Source organism: Erpetoichthys calabaricus, chromosome 2, assembly GCF_900747795.2.
Source record: "Erpetoichthys calabaricus chromosome 2, fErpCal1.3, whole genome shotgun sequence".
Classification (NCBI taxonomy): Eukaryota; Metazoa; Chordata; class Cladistia; order Polypteriformes; family Polypteridae; genus Erpetoichthys; species Erpetoichthys calabaricus.
The window spans coordinates 76,114,346-76,128,960 of record NC_041395.2 but is presented as its reverse complement, the minus strand read 5'-3'; the positions used below and the strand labels follow the sequence as shown (position 1 = coordinate 76,128,960).

Genomic DNA, 14,615 nt, shown 5'->3' with positions numbered 1-14,615 from the left:
AGATAACAATATGCAAGCTTTAGAAGCAACTCATGCCCCTTCTTGTCTTGCCTGAAGAAGAGTGGCCTCAAAAACTTGAATATTGTAATCTTTTTAGTTAGCCAATAAAAGGTGTCATTTCACTTGACTTCTCATTACAACCATAATGGCTAACACCCTAGTACTATCATATTCTGAAAGACAGCGTTTCCATCAGATATACAGTAGAAGCCATAACCATCTGTTAATTTGTTTTCTTTCCTCTGTCTTGTTTTATTGTTGATTGGTAAGGCAAACTTAATGACAATATGGAGGCAGACAACAGTGTTGACTTTTTCAAACACACAACCATTGATTAAAAAAATGTGAATTCAGTTTATTTTGGATTTACTGCTATATGTGGTCTACACTGTAAAATGAAGTGCTTGCTTGTCTAAGTGCATCAAGCTGTCACTGTCCAGCTGCTCGAATCTTGTTTTGTAGATTATGTCAAATATAACTTCAAAATAGGTAATGATAAACAAAACAGTTTAGTTTCCTTTCAGATACGTTACATTTTGCATGTGAGTTTTCAATAGTGAAACTTACTAAAAACAACTATTTGGGTTTGGGAGTTTTAAAGTTTTGGATGGAGGGTGTAGTAAGAAAGGAAATTTTCTCTTTAAGAATTTGGCAACATTGCATAGACTGCAGTGACATTTAACCTGACACAAGGAAAACACTTCCTGTTGTATTTCCCTCTTGGCACCCGGGAGTTCAAACCCTGAGGTTGTGGGTTCAAATCCCACTACTGACACCATGAGCAAGTCACTTCATCTACTTGTGCTCCAGTTGGAACAACAAATGAAACGTAACCAATTGTATCTCAAATGTTGTAAGCCTTGGATAAAGGCGTCAGCCAAATAACAAGTAACAATATTATTAATAGCTCACTGGAGCTGCTTATGCTTGAACATGCTGTACACAACTGTCCAGAAGTCAAAAAACATTCCTGCATCTGATCAGTTCTTGCTTTTCCTAGTGACTTGGCTTTTGTTGATGGTCATTGCAAAGAACAATTTTAGAAGAAAATGTATTGTTTTGAATTTAATTGAGTAATCAGTTGGGATAATGTGAAATTTTCACTTGTTTACATTACTCACTTGAGCATTTCTTATTGTTTCTCATCAGTTGAATGTTCAAGCTTGTATTTTTTTGTTTTATGACGTAGCCATAGGCAGACAATAAGTTGTAACACATTACATTTTACTGTAACTTGTTACAAACAGCAATGATATTTACAGGCGGCGCATGTAATAAATTTTATATTTTTACTTTTAGGGTTGTTTTCTCTACCACCACCTTTCTTAAAATTGAATAAATTAACTGCTAGCACTATGATTTGGAGGCTTCTTAACCAACTAGGGATCCATGTTTAAAGTCCACAAATATGAAGGTATATGTAAAGAATGCTGGTTGGGGCATCGCGTTCAAAGTAAACAAATGCCAATGTAAATGATTTTGGAGGGCAGGGTGGGGTCCCCAAGGTCCCCTTTCAAAGTGTAGATTCCAATATATATTACAGTGGAGTAGCTTGTGAGAGAGCTGATAAGTTTAAATTCTGTTCCCATTGTTTTGGATCTAAATACACTACCTCTCCATTTCTCTCCCTGGCTTTTTGGTTCTAGCAAACCAACACCAACACTCACAGCCACCACATCTGGCACTGAAGCTTTATAGCGCATACTAACCACTGAGCTTTGACAAACTTTCACCTTTCTGTTTCACACCTCACTGTACATGGCAAGCGGAATTGCGTCTGAATTTTTCTTTTCATCCACCCTATTGGCTGGTGCTACTGTCAATCGCTTCTGTTGTGACCTTCATTTGCATAAAGTTCCCAAAGCCATGTGGAACACATATAGTTTTAACATAATATTAATATATATCGACAAATAAAAAAATGATCAACAAATAAACACATTAGCTAATTTATTTTTCTATAACATTACCAAATTTCAATTAAATCAGTCAAAGCAATGTTGAAATTTTGTAGATTTTCTATTGTTCTTTTGTTGTTTGTTACCCCTAAATACTGATATATTCATAACATATAAATTCATAATATATTTAATAAAAATGTAATATATTTAATAATTTCATAACATATATAATTTTGTCAAATTTCAGTTTTTTAGCTGAACTGGAAGTAGTGTTTTTGTTGATGAGTGAGCAAGTAAGTGAATGAGTCAGTCAACTTTGCATTATACCAGGCCATTTTTTATATACAGAACTATAACTGTAACAGAACTATAGAAATAGTTTTGTTACCCAATGTAGTTTGTAATGGAGGCTAAGAAAAATATTTATGCTCATGTCTATGTGGTGAAAGGAGGCAATAAAGTTTCTGATTGACTGGGATCTGTCTCTCCATCTCATTCACTGGCCAAGAGTCCTGTCTACAACTTAAAAGGACAACCCCTTGTGAAAGTGGCCTCCTGTCTGTGAACTAATTCCATTTTCTGGAGTTATTTGACAATATTTTATCTAAAAATACATGGGTTTTGTACAATGTGAGCACACATGTGCATGAATTGTGTGAATTATGTGACACAAGTAACCCACAATTTTTTTCATGGATGTTTTTGATATCATTTGCAATTGTCCATTGCTGATCACCGTTGGGTCCTGTTATATTGGAAACTTTTTTTTTATGTCATTTCTCCACAAAAATGTGACATTAAAATTTTTTTTCCACCACTTCAAACTACAGAGGGTAAGCAACATATAAATAAATATCACTTTTGGGTGGATGTGAGGCTAAGGATCTGCGCTGGTATCTGAAAGGCTGCCGATTCAAATCCCGTTACTTAACCTGCTCCAGTGACATTGTACACTGTACAATGGTTGATCATGCACTCTGAACACCAAAGGTCATGTAAAAAGACAATATCCCCCCAGGGGTTAATACAATGTATCTCAAATACCAAAAGATATTCCTTTAACCTTCCTGTACTCCATTTTCTAAATATTCTTTTTGAACCATCCCCCCATACATTTTCTAAACCTGCTTTATTCTGAACAGGGTTTTGGGGAACCCACTTATTTAATTCGGGTTCACAGGAATGCTCCAGTTGTTAAAAAAAGGTAAGCAGTTATAATTTATTCTGGGCTTGTAAGTCAGCATGATTAAAAATCTCTGCTAATTATGTGATGGTGTAGTGGTTAGTACTGTTGCCTCATAGCACCAACATCCTGGATTTGTGTGGAGTGTCCAATTTCTTGCAATGCTTACCCTAAGTTTTCCTCTAAGACCCTCCACTCTTACCTTGGTCCAATGTGATTGCTGGTCTGGGTATCACTGTACCCAGCTGGGAGCAGCTTTGTCAGGGTGGGTTCCTTGTGCATTGTGCAGGTACTGCTGTTCTACGACCCAGAACTGGATAAGGAAGTTAGAAAATGGATGCATGGATTTCGGTTTAATTCCTATCCCAGTCACTGTTTGTATGCTATTTGTACATTTATCTCATGCCAATGTGAGTTTGCTCCGATATCTCCTAAAAAGCATGCATTAGGTTAACTGAGACCCCTAGGTTGCCTCTGTGTCAGTGTGTGCGAGTGGATCTTGTGTTATGCTGACACCTTGTACAGAGGATTCCTACCTTGCATGAAATGCTACTAGGATCAGGTCTTTCTGTGCCTGGCTAACATAAAGTGGTATTCAGTTAACCCCATACCCATTTTTAAGACTGCATATGTCCCATAGAAGTTTCTGTACCTTTTTGCTGGTAAGTCATACCTCTAGTCATGATATTGTCACTGGTGAGATGTTGCTCACAGGCATTCCCAGAGAATCTTTTCTGACCCTGCTAGACTACTTTGAAGTAAGTTATAAATGTTTACGGTTCTGTTATGGTTACCCTTTGCAAAACAGGGAAGGAGCAGACCAAGTGACCTCCAAACCACCTCCCTGGAGAGTTAATATTAAAAGTCACATGACTGTTCTCCTTGCTTGGAATACAGGCACCCAATCCCAGAGTCAGTTAAAGTTCCTAGTAGCAAGGTGTTTGGTGTAATCTGAAGCATAATTGACCCGTGGTGTGGACTCATCACCTGTAATTCAAAGTGGGAGCCAGGTGGATTTCCACTTGAATGTGGAATGCTGCTTCTGTAGCAGAGAAAGGAAGGACTAAAACATACACAGTGCAGAAGTGTAAAAATTGCCTAGTCAGCGTCACATCTACATATGTCATTAGAAAGGGGGGTCATATTTCTTCATGGAGTTGCCCAAAACAAAAAAAAAAAAACCTGATGTAGGGGTGAGGATAGAAGATTCCCAAAAGGCAGCTGGTACTAGTGCATGCCAGGTCGATTCAATATAATTTTGATTTTTGGAAGGAAAAAGTGGTATTTGTGTACATGAGCCAAAACTAATCAAGAGTATCCATCTTTCTTCAAGATAAAAATTTCATCATACTCTGCAGTGTATGGCCTAATGACTCCATAGTTCGATTGGGAGACTTCAGTTGATAGTTGCTAAGATCAGTCTGTCAGATCTGAATTTGAATGCCAGCCGTGAAATGCTTTTAGATTATTTTGTATTCAAAGGTTGTCTATAGCATCATGTTCTAAGTGCACCTTGTATCAGATCATTTTGGCCAAGGTTGATTATGGACTTTGTTTCCCAGCTTTTCACCACATTGTGCTAAGGTAACTCACATAAACCTGTTTGGTAGACTGGCCCGGGAGAAGAAACTGTGTATTAAGTATATCCTGGGTAAGCCAGGTAGATTCTTATGTTCAGGTTACTTCAAATTTCAAGTATGTAACAGCTTCACCTACAACCTTAGTAAATGTGAAGTACATGAAGCCTGTATGGAGCTTGTTCAAGACCTCTATAGTGAAGGCAAACTACAAAGACCTGTGCCTGCATAGGGTCTGTAAAAGTCTGAGTAATCAGAATTTGCTAATCCTGTTTACTTGTTTGTGAACTTACCTTAGGAGAGGCAGTGCAGGAATATGTGGTTTTAAGGCTGCTTCTATGTGTCATTCAGTCCCTGTAGTTGTGGAGTAATATTGTGGCATTAAGTTGATTTTTGGCTAAAGTATACACACAATTCCATCAAGTTTGCATCTTCTTTGCTCTATTGTTCGTGATTTTAATGGAAAGGTGCAGCTAAGGTCGAAGAACATCCAATTGTTACAGCTCCATTATTTGATAAGGGCGTTCTTCTACCCCCTGTGCACTGGGTCAGTTTGCAGCAGAGTACTGTCTGATCAGGGTGAGAATCAGCACCTCCAAATCTGTGGTAATGGACATGGAAAACATGGGCTTACTCTCTGCCGGTGTTGGGAAAGCAGCAGACCCCTAGTGGGTCTCTGTGACAGAGGGTTTCATGCAGCAGAACGGTGCAGTGGTGGTGGGTATTGTACTGGACAGTGAAATTGAAGGGGAAGCTCTGTCATTCGGCAAATTTTTTAATACAGGTCTGTAGTCTCACCTTTGGCCTCAAGCTGAGACCACTGATACAAACAGCTGAAATGACATTCCTTGCTGTGCTGATTTTCTACACCAGTCTAGGACTAAGATCATTGAGGCGCTGTTACTCTGGATCAGGAGGAGCCAGTAGAGGTGGTTTGGAAAGCCTCTGAACTTTACAATTTCCTGAATATCTTAGTAATGTCTTTTTAAAAAAAATAAACAACACACACGTGCAAAAACACATCATTTTCACTATCTTTTCATAAATACAATCATAAAATGATTCATTTTGTTTCAAAAAATGTTGTAAGCTCAGACACCGATACAAAGGGTGGATGGACATGATAATACTACAGGCCCATTTTTCAGGCAAAGATGCTAAAAATGTTCTACAGCAAAGTTAAATCATTGTTCCTATACATAAAAATGGAGATATTTTGCTTGTATAAGCATATAAGCCTCTTAAGGCATTTTAAACTTAGTTTAGGTGCATTTACATTTTTTTCATTTATTTTCTTATAAAAAGTACTCGTAAACCAAAATGGAGCGAAAATGTCATTTTTAATAGGCTACAGGACTTTGGAACAAACAAAATTCATCATTAAAGTACATCTACATGAAGAACAAATGACATATTTTAGCAGTCGAGTTTAGAGATGCCAGTTAACCTCACCTGTTTTTGGGATGGGAGAGGAAACTTGAGCACACAGCAGATATAGGGAGAACATAATCCACAAAAAGACTGACTGGGCTGTCTAAGGAGGAAATTATGGTTGACAGTGAATGCCTGATGAGAAAACGAAAACCATGTTTGGTGTGTTATTGTATTATAAAGATGGGGTGTTCTTATACAGTGCATCCGGAAAGTATTCACAGCTCATCACTTTTTCCACATTTTGTTATGTTACAGCCTTATTCCAAAATGGATTAAATTCATTTTTTTCCTCAGAATTCTGCACACAATACCCCATAATGACAACGTGAAAAAAGTTTGAGGTTTTGCAAATTTATTAAAAATAAAAAAACTGAGAAATCCCATGTACATAAGTATTCACAGCCTTTGCTCAATACTTTGTCGATGCACCTTTGGCAGCAATTAGAGTCTCAAATCTTGTTGAATATGATGCCACAAGCTTGGCACACCTATCCTTGTCCAGTTTCGCCCATTCCTCTTTGCAGCACCTCTCAAGCTCCATCAGGTTGGATGGGAAGCGTCGGTGCACAGCCATTTTAAGATCTCTCCAGAGATGTTCAATCGGATTCAAGTCTGGGCTCTGGCTGGGCCACTCAAGGACATTCACAGAGTTGTCCTGAAGCCACTCCTTTGATATCTTGGCTGTGTGCTTAGTTGTCCTGCTGAATGATGAACCATCGCCCCAGTCTGAGGTCAAGAGCGCTCTGGAGCAGGTTTTCATCCAGGATGTCTCTGTACATTTCTGCAGTCATCTTTCCCTTTATCCTGACTAGTCTCCCAGTCCCTGCCACTGAAAAACATCCCCACAGCATGAGGCTGCCACCACCATGCTTCACTGTAGGGATGGTGCCAGGTTTCCTCCAAACGTGACGCCTGGCATTCACACCAAAGAGTTCAGTCTTTGTCTCATCAGACCAGAGAATTTTCTTTCTCATGGCCTGAGAGTCCTTCAGGTGGGCTGCCATGTGCCTTTTACTAAGGAGTGGCTTCCGTCTGGCCACTCTACCATACAGGCCTGATTGGTGGATTGCTGCAGAGATGGTTGTCCTTCTGGAAGGTTCTCCTCTCTCCACAGAGGACCTCTGGAGCTCTGACAGAGTGGCCATCGGGTTCTTGGTCACCTCCCTGACTAAGGCCCTTCTCCCCCCGATCGCTCAGTTTAGATGGCCCGCCAGCTCTAGGAAGAGTCCTGGTGGTTTCGAACTTCTTCCACTTACAGATGATGGAGGCCACTGTGCTCATTGGGACCTTCAAAGCAGCAGAAATTTTTCAGTAACCTTCCCCAGATTTGTGCCTCGAGACAATCCTGTCTCGGAGGTCTACAGACAGTTCCTTTGACTTCATGCTTGGTTTGTGCTCTGACATGAAGTGTCAACTGTGGGACTTTATATAGATAGGTGTGTGCCTTTCCAAATCATGTCCAGTCAACTGAATTTACCACAGGTGGACTCCAATTAAGCTGCAGAAACATCTCAAGGATGATCAGGGGAAACAGGATGCACCTGAGCTCAATTTCGAGCTTCACGGCAAAGGCTGTGAATACTTATGTACATGTGCTTTCTCAATTTTTTTATTTTTTAATAAATTTGCAAAAACCTCAAGTAAACTTTTTTCACTTTGTCATTATGGGGTGTTGTGTGTAGAATTCTGAGGAAAAAAAATGAATTTAATCCATTTTGGAATAAGGCTGTAACATAACAAAATGTGGAAAAAGTGATGCGCTGTGAATACTTTCCGGATACAATGTATATAGTAAAATGCCACAGATAACAAAAATACTGTTATGCCCAAAATTCAGTCACATTTGATTAGTTCTGCATCATGAGAGATTCACATTTCCAACAAAAAGAACAACACATCTTTTTCAATGAAGATCCTTTAGCCTTAACTCATTTTTTAACTTTATTGTGATTAATGAGGTATATCCATGTATTCAGGATTTGAGCAGTTGCACAATCAGTAAGCTAACAGACTCTGATCTTGTCTTTTTGTGCCTTCTACAGCAGATTAATTTTCTTTTCACTGCCATCAGCTATCCACAAAGATAGTGAATTAACACGCACACAAAATCAGCAGTACAAATACTGAACTATTTAGTCTAAAGTTTACATTCACCAATGATTCTTTCAAAAGCTTGGATTTTTTTTTTTTTTTTTTTTTTTAAAGATGCCAGGACACTTCAAATAAACCACTTGATGAAAAAGTCTTGGTGATATAACTACAGTGTATAAAACATTAGTTATAAAAAAGTTGTAAAAAAATCTGATATTTGAAATCATTCCATCATTCACTTGATAATATTTTGATATATATTCAATACAGATCACCTCTTACCAACACACTGTAATATTCATATATAGTATTTCTTTTAGAATCTGGGAGATATCTTTAATTTTCTACTGCTCTGTATTCCAAATATACTTGCCTTCATATTTCTCTCAACGGAGTATTTAGATGTGGTGTTTAAGCTTCTTATAGATTGTTTTACTGGAAAGAAAATCTTTAAAATATGAGCAAGGAAAATACATACAAAAAGCTTTGAAGCTGGTTAGCTTGTTATATTTGTTTAAAATTCACATTACATTTTTGATTAAAAGCTGATATTTGAGTGACAGTTATGTAAGCAGGGAGGGAAAAGGCACAGAGCAAATCGTGTATTTCCTTGTCTTTATATTCTTCACAACCAGATATCGGAGCTGCAGTCTCCACCAGGGTATCGTACTTCATGAGCCAGAACTGGACCACCAGGCTCTTTGCCGAAGTCAACAAGGAAATTCTCATTGAGTTGCAACCCTCCATTCTCTGTGTCTATATCAACTTGTAGCATAACAGAGCCCTCTCTGAAAAACAGTGTAATAAATTCGTATAAGAGGTATTGATTTTGCATTTCTAATTTGGATTAAACTAATACAATAGGAACTTTAAAACACAAACCAGCATGCATGCAATTTGGATAATACCTGTAGAGTTTAAAATAAGTTTGTTTCTTACTTAAAGAGTATCTGTAGTTCATAAACCTACTGCACATGCACTAGTTGGAGGACAGACAAAGGACACGCATTTGTAAAACAGGACACAATCTAAACACAAAACAAGCCTAAAATAGATACACTTGCTCTTTTATGATATTAACAAAAGCCATATTTTATGATTGCAAAACACGTAGTATAATGAAACTAAACACCTTTTTAATGTCAGACATCTTCGTGGAAATAACAGAAAACTCGCATCATGACAGCATTACACACAATATGGCAAGTTATATCTTGTGTGGTAAAAAATGTAATATTCTCAGAGTCGGAGTGCTGCAGTCATTTCACTTTTAGATGTACATGCAGCTTTTAATATTTCTGATCACTGAGAAGACTGATGCCTTTATCCAAAGTGACTTACAATGTTTATGATGCAATTGGTTACATTTAGTTTTCCAATTGGAGCACAGGTAGGTCAAGTAACTTGCTCAGGGTCACACATTGTCAGTAGCAGGATTTGAACCCACAACCCCAGGGTTTGAAGTCCAAAGCCCTAACCACTACACCACACTGCCTGCATTTAGGGAAGGGAGGTACCCTGCACACATCCTCAGCTTTCCAGCAGATGGCAATGTTGTGCAAAAATGAAGTAAGTAGTAAACTCGCTTCAATACTTCTACCCCCTTGTTAATTATTTATAGCAAATTTGACTTGGTCATCATAATCAATTTTTCCAATTTTCCATGACATGCTCAATGCAATTTCCAGTATGATAAACATTTTTTGGAGTATATGAAACTGTCTTTATGTCCCAGCCCTTGGACTGTGTGATGTTCACGACATTCCTTTGCTCATGTCAGTGTATGTGCAGCCTGAACTTTTCAGTTCCACACTAGGGCTTGAAGAATGAACCCTTTTAAGTGACCCACTGGTTACATTTTTTGTGACACAATTTAAAGGGTCTGTAAACTTGTACAGTACATCTGGCATGGCTTCTAAGAATGGCTCTGCCTGTTCTGATATTCTCTCTACTAGGTCTGTGTGGCCCCACCAGAATTTTCATGGCAAAAATGCCACATACTGCACTGGTCAAAGAATTCATGTGGACTGTTAGGCACAGCTCTTATGTGGTTTACATCATACTCAAATTGTTTTCAGACCAGAAATATGATGAAAGTACTCCCAAAGTCAGATATGGTAGGTTTCAAAATTCAAACAGTTTTCTCACTGGTGCACTTATGGGCTGAACAACAATAATTTTAATAAACTTCCATTTACATGCTAATGGCATTTAGCTGAAGTTAACAATATACCAGACATTTTTTCCCCAAATACAGTAATCCCTCCTCCTTCGCGGGGGTTGCGTTCCAGACCCCGCCGCGAAAGGTGAAAATCTGTGAAGTAGAAACCATATGTTTATATGGTTATTTTTATGTCATGCTTGGGTCACAGATTTGCACAGAAACACAGGAAGTTGTAGAGAGACAGGAACTTTATGCAAACACTGCAAACAAACATTTGTCTCTTTTTCAAAAGTTTAAACTGTGCTCCATGACAAGACAGAGAGGACAGTTCCGTCTCACAATTAAAAGAATGCAAACGTATCTTCCTCTTCAAAGGAGTGCGCGTCAGGAGCAGATAATGTCAGAGAGATAGAGAAAAGCAAACAAATCAATAGAGCTGTTTGGCTTTTAAGTATGCGAAGCACCGTGGCACAAAGCTGTTGAAGGCGGCAGCTCACACCCCCTACATCAGGAGCATAGAAAGAGAGAGAGAGACAGATAAAAACAAACAATCAAAAATCAATACGTGCCCTTCGTGCTTTTAAGTATGCGAAGCACCGTGCAGCATGTCGCTTCACGAAGCAGCTGCACAGAAGGGAGCAAAGTGAAGATAATCTTTCAGCATTTTTAGACGAGCGTCCGTATTGTCTAGGTGTGCGAACAGCCCCCCTGCTCAATCCCCCTACGTCAGGATCAGAGAATGTCAGCGCAAGAGAGAGAGAGAGAAAAGTAAGTTGGGTAGCTTCTCAGCCAGCTGCCAATAGCGTCCCTTGTATGAAATCAACTGGGCAAACCAACTGAGGAAGCATGTACCAGAAATTAAAAGACCCATTGTCCATAGAAACCCATGAACCAGCAAAAAATCTGCGATATATATTTAAATATGCTTACATATAAAATCCGTGATAGAGTGAAGCCGCGAAAGGCGAAGCGCGATATAGCGAGGGATTACTGTATGTCATTAATTAATTGCGATAGAGAAGTGAAAAGGAGAATTGTTTAAAATAATTTGAACTAAAAGTTTTTGGGGATAAAAAATAAAACAGTAGGTAATCCAACAAATACCAAGTAATTACTGAATTGACAAAAAATGATTTTATCCTTAACACAAAAATCCATGAAGCCTATGCAAAAAAGTCGTAATTCCAAGCAACCTTAAATTCCTTTGCAGTGCCATGTGGACGGTGTAGGCGCCCAAAACAAAGAAGTCTGTCTGCATTCTCAGTAGCATGGACCATAACATGGCGGCTGAGCAAGATTGGAGGAAAAAAAAAACATGTTCAAATAACTTATGTTCAAATGGCATAGCATGTTCAAATAGTGATGTTTTCATATATGAATGTGTGTGTATATGAGAGAGACAGACAGATTTGATGTCATTCAAGTGGTTACTGGAATATAAAGTAAACACTTTCTCAAAAGGTATAACAAGTATGCTTTTATTCAACAATAAAACTGAGTAACAAAAAATTAAAGTGACAACAAGATACCAAGATATAATTCACCAGCGTTTGTGTGTCTGCTTATATCTCTTCAGCCATATGTTTTACAGGTAGCAAAAAATTGCACCAGGTGTTCTAGATTCAAATCAAAGGCTTCTTTTTGTGGGGTATACACCAGTAGCATGGCACTGCCAAATCTAAACACTAGTGTGGCGAACTTCTCACATACTAAAGTAACTATAGCTGCAGGTGGAAGTGCTATTTCACATATGGTGCCAAGCAGAGTTGCGTTGCTGTGCAGCAGTCTATTTGCCAGTGAAAGCGCCGTGAAAAAGCTGTGTGTTGTTACGGTCCTGCCTTTGCCCAGAAACGGCTCTATAAACTTTATGACCACAGACTCTGAAAGTCTTTGCCCTGGGTTGTAACTCAAAACACAGTTCTCAACAAAACATTGCCAGATGTCCGAAATCGCGGCAAATCTGTCGTTTTTCATAGGTTCCATATGGGTATCTTTGTTGTCAAAGCGCAAACACCGCATGGTAGGCTGATAGCGGTCACGGGACATCTTAATCTTTGATTGCCGGTAAAAATTAGTTGTGAGCAGGCATCAACCACAGCACCAACTGTGGTCATCGCTGCTCTTGTGAAAAGAATGGAGATAAACGCCATCAACTCAGAGAGGGAGAAGCAAGTTTGTTGTACCACGTGAACGTCACTGACAGAATAAAACTGAATAACAAAACAAAAAATAGCCAAAATTTACACTGGGTGTTACAGACTCAAATCAAATGTATGTTTTTATTATATTATAGTAATAATAATAATAATAATAATAGCAGCTCACTCCCCCCTCCTTTAACCGTCACCTTATCGTGGTGGAGGGGTTTGCGTGTCCCAATGATCCTAGGAGCTCTGTTGTCCGGGGCTTTATGCCCCTGGTAGGGCCACCCAAGGCAAACTGGTCCTAGGTGAGGGATGAGACAAAGAGCGGTTAAACAAACCTCCTATGAAGAAAAACAATTTTGGACGGCGTTTTCCCTTGCCCGGACGCGGGTCACCGGGGCCCCACTCTGGAGCCAGGCCTGGAGGTGGGGCTCGATGGCGAGCGCCTGGTGGCCGGGCCTGCACCCATGGGGCTCGGCCGGGCACAGCCCGAAGAGGCAACGTGGGTCCCCCTTCCCATGGGCTCACCACCTATGGGAGGGGCCAAGGAGGTCGGGTGCAGTGTGAGTTGGGTGGTGGCCGAAGGCGGGGACCTTGGCGGTCCGATCCTCGGCTACAGAAACTGGCTCTTGGGACGTGGAATGTCACCTCTCTGAAGGGAAAGGAGCCTGAGCTAGTGCGCGAAGTTGAGAGGTTCCGGCTAGATATAGTCGGACTCACCTCGACGCACAGCTTGGACTCTGGAACCAATCTCCTTGAGAGGGGCTGGACTCTCTACCACTCTGGAGTTGCCCCCGGTGAGAGGCGCAGAGCAGGTGTGGGTATACTTATTGCCCCCCAACTTGGAGCCTGTACATTGGGGTTTACCCCGGTGGACGAGAGGGTAGCCTCCCTTCGCCTTCGGGTGGGGGGACGGGTCCTAACTGTTGTTTGTGCGTATGCACCGAACAGCAGTTCGGAGTACCCACCCTTTTTGGAGTCCCTGGAGGGGGTGCTAGAGGGCATACCTTCTGGGGACTCCCTCGTTCTGCTGGGAGACTTCAATGCTCACGTGGGCAATGACAGTGAGACCTGGAAGGGCGTGATTGGGAGGAATGGCCCCCCCCTGATCTGAACCCAAGCGGTGTTTTGTTATTGGACTTCTGTGCTCGTCACAGATTGTCCATAACGAACACCATGTTCAAGCATAGGGGTGTTCATATGTGCACTTGGCACCAGGACACCCTAGGCCTCAGTTCGATGATCGACTTTGTGGTCGTGTCGTCGGACTTGCGGCCACATGTCTTGGACACTCGGGTGAAGAGAGGGGCGGAGCTGTCAACTGATCACCACCTGGTGGTGAGTTGGCTTCGATGGTGGGGGAGGATGCCGGTCAGGCGTGGTAGGCCCAAACGTGTTGTGAGGGTCTGCTGGGAACGTCTGGCAGAGCCCCCTGTCAGAAGTAGCTTCAACTCCCACCTCCGGCAGAACTTCGACCACATCCCGAGGGAGGTGGGGGACATTGAGTCCGAATGGGCCATGTTCCGTGCCTCTATTGTTGAGGCAGCTGACCGGAGCTGTGGCCGTAAGGTGGTCGGTGCCTGTCGTGGCGGCAATCCCCGAACCCGCTGGTGGACACCGGCGGTGAAGGATGCCGTCAAGCTGAAGAAGGAGTCCTACAGGACCCTTTTGTCCTGTGGGACCCCGGAGGCAACTGATAGGTACCGGCAGGCCAAGCGGAATGCGGCTTTGGTGGTTGCTGAGGCAAAAACTCGGGCGTGGGAGGAGTTTGGGGAGGCCATGGAGAATGACTTTCGGACGGCTTCGAGGAGATTCTGGTCCACCATCCGGCGTCTCAGGAAGGGGAAGCAGTGCAGTGTCAACACTGTATATGGTGGGGATGGTGCGCTGCTGACCTCGACTCGGGACGTTGTGGGTCGGTGGGGGGAATACTTCGAAGACCTCCTCAATCCCATTAACATGCCTTCCAATGAGGAAGCAGAGCCTGGGGACTCAGAGGTGGGCTCCCCCATCTCTGGGACTGAGGTCACCGAGGTGGTCAAAAAACTCCTTGGTGGCAGGGCCCCGGGGGTGGATGAGATACGCCCGGAGTTCCTCAAGGCTCTGGATGTTGTAGGACTG

At 41.3% G+C, this 14,615-nt stretch overlaps 1 protein-coding gene across 1 annotated transcript in view; it reads right to left on the bottom strand.

The window, feature by feature from the left end:
- Nucleotides 1-5,982: 5,982 nt before the first annotated feature.
- selenbp1 (selenium binding protein 1) overlaps nucleotides 5,983-14,615 on the bottom strand; it is a 78,146-nt gene continuing 69,513 nt past the window's right edge. The window contains exon 12 of the mRNA XM_028793943.2: nucleotides 5,983-8,974. Coding sequence (XP_028649776.2) covers nucleotides 8,812-8,974 — 163 coding nt within the window. The 3' untranslated portion in view covers nucleotides 5,983-8,811. The remainder of the gene's footprint in view (nucleotides 8,975-14,615) is intronic.